At 40.6% G+C, this 6,602-nt stretch overlaps 1 protein-coding gene across 1 annotated transcript; it reads right to left on the minus strand.

The window, feature by feature from the left end:
• Positions 1-3,144: 3,144 nt before the first annotated feature.
• On the minus strand, positions 3,145-4,099 carry LOC106533819 (trigger factor; the record flags this gene model as incomplete). The annotated part of the gene is given in 1 exon segment (XM_014030260.1): positions 3,145-4,099. A coding segment is annotated over 1 exon segment (587 nt), but the record flags the coding sequence as incomplete, so codon positions are not given.
• Between the last annotated feature and the right edge of the window lie 2,503 nt (positions 4,100-6,602).

Below are 6,602 nucleotides of genomic sequence, written 5' to 3' on the forward strand. Positions count from 1 at the left end.
CATAGAAAGCCCCCTGGACCAGACATGATAGAGCCCTACTTTTTAAAAAAGGCTGCTGATTTTGTGGCACAGCCTCTTACAATTCTTTTTAATCTTTCGATCCAAAATAAAGAGGTTCCTTTAGTCTGGAAGTCTGCTTTTGTTACTCCCTTATTAAAAGGAGGTGACCCAGCTGTTTTAAATAACTACAGGCCAATATCAAATTTGTGCATCGTTCTTCTTCTGTTATTCGGGGGTGCGGTCGGAAATAACTTGTCAGTGCGTTAGCGCCCCCGCCTGGTATGGATTGTTGTTTACCCTTTGTGCTGCAGCACAGGAGGAACAAAAAAGGGGACAAAAGTGGTATCGGTTAAGAGTATCGGCYGGCTTTTACRAGTACGAGTACTTGATGCTGGTATCGGATCCGATACTGATACTGGTATCGGTATCGGGACACCTCTAGTTTGGATGCGTCCAGAGGAGGGACAGGCTTCTGGTCTATGTCTCATTTGGTTTTGCTCTGCTCGGCTAACTTTTCTGTGGTTTATGAAGACCACAAGGAGTTTAAAGATGGACAGCTGCCTGTTGATGCTTAGATCAGCTCATTGTCTTCTTGTTCCTCTAATTTTCTCTTCTTTTAATTTTTTTTGACATGGGTTCATGTTTCTACAGAGATGTCAGTCAGAATGTAAAGACAGACTTTATAAAAGACCTCTTTAATGAGAGTTAATCAAAGATAACAGTTACATTGGTTCAACATTCAGCAGAACAAAAGAAGAGTACAGCAGCGTCATGAAGTCGATGAATAGAGAACAGGTGTGCTTCATGCTTCAGCTGTTGACATTCTTCAGCTTCGATGCTTTTCCATGTTTAAGAGAAAAAAACTTCTCCTTTCCTCTCTCACCAGGAGAGCAGCACTCAGACAGAACTGAGGAATGAAAACACATGTAATTCCTCTGACACTTTGTGGTGATTTCACATTCAAACAAGCTAAAACTCAAACTACAAACAGCTGGTGTCCCACATGGTACTGATCTGAGACCCAGAACCTGTCGGGACCAGAACACACAACCCAGCAGACAGAATAAATAAATATAAATTGATTTTTACATTAGATTCATGAAAACAAGTTTTATAGTCAAGAGATTATTATCTGTGAAAACATTTCAGTGACTGARACAGAGAGCTGAAGCTGACAGGTGAGTCCCCAGCAAAGCCCATGTTGGATTGTCTGATAGCATCATTGTACAGTTGGGTGCAGAAGTTTGGGCAGCCTTGTTAATTTTCCCGATTTACCTTTATAAATCATTGATTGTTTGGATAAAGAAATCAGTAAAATACATCATATAGGGGACAAACACAGTGATATTTGAGAAGTGAAATGAAGTTGATATGATTTACAGAAAGTGTGCAATAATTGGTTAAACACAATTAGGCAGGTACATAAATTTGGGCACTGTTGTCATTTTATTTATTTCAAAACCTTTAGGACTAATTATTGGAACTCAAATTTGATTTGTTAAGTTCAGTGACCCGTAACTTCCATACACAGGTGACTCCAGTTATGAGAAAGGGTATTTAAGGGGGGCAATAGTAAGTTTTTCTCCTCTTTGCATCTTCTCTGAAGAGTGGCAGCATGGGAGTCTGAAAACAACTTTCCAATGAGCTGAAAAGTAATAGTACGGCCACCCATCAAATTGGTCAGTCAGCCAGGAGATGAATAGCCACTGACGTTTTGTAGAACACCCGGGGCCTCATGTATAAACGGTGCGTACTCACAAAAAAGTTGCGTGCGCCAGGTTCTACGCCCACGTTGGGATGTATTAAAACCAACTTTGTGTGAAGGTGTGTGTATATTTACGTATACTTTTCATCTGCTGTGAGAATGTGCGGCAGCCACGCAAAGTTTTTCAGTCGACAGTTTTAACCCACAAAGTCACGAATCTGACCTGAATCCACAGAAATATGACTCTTGTGTTTTCTGGATGTAAGGAGCATCTGAACACGGTGTAAGATTTTTATTTTAGTTTGAGTTTTTATTGTTTAAACTCAAACGAACTGAACCTCGGGTCTGGAAATCATTTAACCTCAGACAAAAAAATAGATCAGCCTAAAAATGATCAAAATAACCTCAGTCCAGTCTGTAAACTGTAAAGTTTTTATATTGTTGTCATGTAGTTGGAAACACACGCAGAGCGCATGGCCTGCGGAGCGCACAGACAGCTGAGGAGAATAAAATGTGTGAATTGTCTAAGAAACATTTTAATTTTCACTGAGAAAATAAACGTCAACTCAGCAGATTAATTCAGAACAGCTCAGCTGTGATGATTCCTCAGCTCCACAAGACACAATAGATTTATTGCTGCGTAAAGTTGTGCGTATGGATCAATGTCAGCTGTAGCCTTTTGCGTCCAGTTTTGGCACGCCGGGCACCCCCCGCACGTCAGTTTTTTATGAGATGAGGTGGAGGAGGACGGGCGCTTTGTTCTATTTTTTTTTATAAGAGTAGGAAATGCGTGTTTCTTAACATCATCAACTATTTAATAAATTTTTTTTCTAAGTTCTACAAAGGTCATAAGTTTCTTCGTGTTTACAGTCATTTCTTAAAGACGTGTAAAGGTGGAAATATCTCTCAGCCTTATGCGTCGCTGAAAATAACAGCACACACGGATACACACCAACACCCACACACACCTTTGCGAGTGGCAAACTCATTTTTACACTCCACTACATATTTAGACAATTTTCTCACTCATTCTCCATTTAATGTATAATTTTCCTGCATCTAAAAATCATTTCTGATCCCACAGAGAGGACAATCTGAGGAGAATCTCACACACATTTACATCTATTTTACATAATTAAATGGAGGTGTGTCAGGGGAGATATCTCTCATGCGCTAAGTTCCACATTCATTGGGATGTATAAAGGAAAGGTGAGCAGGAACATGCGTGCGCATGATTTTATACATCAGAATATTTTGGTGTGACGCAGTTTCCTAAATTTGTCCATATGCCAACTTTTAGTGTGAAAGCTGCACAATCCTGGAGACCACCAAGCCAATCTGTAGAATCCAGTGATCGGAGTCCAGATATACATATATCCAGAACAGAACAGAACATAGGTCCCACCTTTGACATATCCTTCCAAGGAAGAAGAAAAACACTTTGTTCCAAAATTTATTAAGAGACCACCTAACCAAATCCAATAATAATAATAATAATAAAAATAAAAATACCCATAATTTCTGATTTTGGATGAAAATGTAGAGAAGGCTCCAAGCAGAAAGGCAGGGAAGATAAGGAATGGCAGGAGAGAAGGAAAAAAGCATCTTACTCCCCCAAGAGTGGAACAAAAAGACAAAAAATGGGTTTGTTTAAACTAACGTTTTCAGTAAACCTTTGCACACACAGCTCACAACAAAATGGCTTCTGTCCTGTGTGGATTCTCATGTGTGTTTAAATTGCTCTTTGTGGTAAACCTTCTCCCAGACACCTCACAGCACAACAGCTTCTGTTCATTTTTGTTGTTTTTTACACCTGATTCAGGAACCCTGCAGGAAGAACACAGTCTTTATCAGTGTCTTCAGTTTTTGACCCAGAGTCTGCAAAGGGTTTAAGCTGAGAGTCAGGATTGTTTACATCATCATCATCATCATCATCATCATCATCATCATCATCATCATCATCATCATCATCCTCTTCATCATCCTCACTGACTTCAGTTTCTGAGGAGTCAGAATCCTCTTCATCATCCTCACTGACTTCAGTTTCTGAGGAGTCAGAATCCTGAGCTGAGCTGCTGGTTGGAAGATCTCTGACTTCAGCTTGGTGTTGATGAAGCTGTAAGGACAGAGGTTTATCTTCATCATCCTCATGCTTCAAAGGAACCGCAGTGAACGTAAAGCTGGTGGCATCAGTCTCCTCCTTCAAATTGAGCTGCTCTGCTCTGCTCCACAGTTCCTCCTCTTCCTCTTTAATGTGGAGGTGTTCTTGGTCCTGCTGGTCCACATCAGGCTTCTGTTCTTCAGGATCTTCTTCTTTAATCAGCACCTGAACCCCTTCAGGAAACACTGATGTCTGCCGCTGATGGTTGAGGCTGTAAACAGCTTCTATCTGGATCTTCTTCCTGATTGGTAGCTCTGATAAAATCCTCACAAACAAAGATTGTTCATCATCATGGTTTAGGGGAAGGATACAGAAAGCTATCTGAGAGATTTCATCTTTCAGTCTCCACTGTGAGAAACATTGTGAGAAAATGAAAGACCACAGGCACAGTTCAAGTCAAGGATCGAAGTGGCAGACCAAGAAAAGTCTGGAATAAACAGAAGTGAAGGATGTTGAGAAGAGTCAGAGTCAACCCACAGACCAGCACCAAAGACCTACAACATCATCTTGCTGCTGATGGAGTCACTGTGCATCGTTCAGCTATTCAGCACACTTTACACAAGGAGATGCTGTATGGGAGAGTGATGCAGAGGAAGCCTTTTCTCCTCCCACATCACAAACAGAGCTGCTTGAGGTTTGCTAAAGCACATTTGGACAAGCCAGCTTCATTTTGGAATAAGGTGCTGTGGACTGATGAAACTAAAATAGAGTTATTTGGGCAGAACAAGGGTCATTATGCATGGAGGAAAAAGAACACAGCACTCCAAGAAAAACACCTGCTACCTATAGTAACATGTGGGGCTGTGGGACCAGTACAGGGACTGGGAATCTTGTTAAAGTTGAGGGACGCATGGATTCCAACCAGTATCAGCAGATTCTGGAGACCAATGTCCAGGAATCAGTGACAAAGCTGAAGCTGCTGAAGCCGGGGCTGGATCTTCCAACAAGACAACCACCCTAAACACTGCTCAGAATCTACTGAGGCCTTCATGCAGAGGAACAAGTAGAACGTTCTGGAATGGTCATCTCAGTCCCCAGACCTGAATATTATTGAAAATCTGTGGTGTCACTTAAAGAGAGCTGTCCATGCTCAGAAACCATCAAACCTGAATGAACTGGAGATGTTTTGTAAAGAAGAATGGTCTAAAACACCTTCAGACACAACCCAGACTCTCATTAGAAGCTGTAGGAAGTGTTTAGAGGCTGTTATTTCTGTGAAAGGAGGAGCTACTAAATATTGAGTTAAAGGTTTTTGTTTTTGTTGCCCAAATTTGTGCACCTGCCTAATTTTGTTTAAACAATTATTGCACACTTTCTGTAAATCATATCAACTTCATTTCACTTCTCAAATATCACCGTGTTTGTCCCCTATATGACATATTTAACTGATTTTTTTATCCAAACAACCAATGGTTTATAAAGGAAAATCAGGAAAATTAACAAGGCTGCCCAAACGCTTGCACCCCACTGTAAACAGAGAAACATATTCTCCCTCTAGTCCTGTAAGACCTGACTGGCATGAAAAACTTGACCAGACTTGGACCTGTGATACCTAACAGAACTGTAAAACTTGTAAGACATGTTAGACTCATCAGACCGTTACATACATGTAAGACATGTAGCACCTGTTAGACCTGTTTTTATCATTGTGATCTTGACCTTGTCATAATGAAGAGCAAGACTAACATCAGTGTATCAGTGGTTCTGACCCACAGTGGGCTAACTGTAAGTCTACAGTGGTCAGGACCCAACTGAACCTTCTCTGTACATCATTGAGGAAGAACTGGTCCAGGTTCACAAACCTGTTGTCCCTGATCCTGGTCCTGTGATCAGTGATCCATTTAGAGGCTCCTGACAACAAAAAACATTCAGTTTCTGATTTATTTAGAGAAATTAGTTTTCAGCAACATGAAGCTGGAGTTTTGTAGTTCTACAGAACCATTTGGGTGCAGAAGAATCAGACTCTGTGGACCCTACAGATCTGATGACCCTGGTGAATCAAAAAGAGCTAAAAGAACTGTCAGCTCTGAATGAGCTAAAATACTGAAACATCAGCAAAAATATTTTCCAACACAAAACGTTTAAAGGTGTGGTCAGCAGAATCTGAAGCTGCTGATCCAGTTCATTCAGAACTAACAAAAACAACTCCAAGTCTTAAAAAGTTTCATTTTCAGATTTAAATTCCATAAACCCATTTTATACTCAGAGTGGAACACATTAAAAATGTTTCAGTAGAACTAGAAACAGATAAAATAAAACCTGACACATCAGATGTTAGAACAATGGATATCCTGTAGAGTTTACTACAAACTTCCTGACCAGGCTGTTATGTTCAAAACTTTTCAGGTAAAAAACAAAAGATATTTAGAGAAAATTTTACTGAAGTCTGAACATTAAAATGACAAACCACTCTAAATTTTAACAGAACATCCTGAATGCATCTGGACTGACACCAGAACATTTCATTTTAAAACAAAGGAGCTCTGAGTGTTGAGTTGTATCAGAGACAGTTCTGGGTCCACTGAAGACATTTGTGTTACATTTTGAGCACCTGAGCTGGTTGACTCCATGGTCCTGTGTTGGAACTGGTGTTGCAACAGGTCAGTCAGAGGACTGGGTCTAAAGAGCATTTCAGAGGACTGGGTCTAAAAAGCCTTTCAGAGGACTGGGTCTAAGGAGCCTTTCAAAGGGCTGGGTCTAAAGAGCCTTTCAGAGGACTGGGTCTAAGGAGCCTTT

The sequence above is a fragment of the Austrofundulus limnaeus genome, unplaced genomic scaffold (genome assembly GCF_001266775.1).
Source record: "Austrofundulus limnaeus strain Quisiro unplaced genomic scaffold, Austrofundulus_limnaeus-1.0 Scaffold1029, whole genome shotgun sequence".
In the NCBI taxonomy this organism is placed as follows: domain Eukaryota; kingdom Metazoa; phylum Chordata; class Actinopteri; order Cyprinodontiformes; family Rivulidae; genus Austrofundulus; species Austrofundulus limnaeus.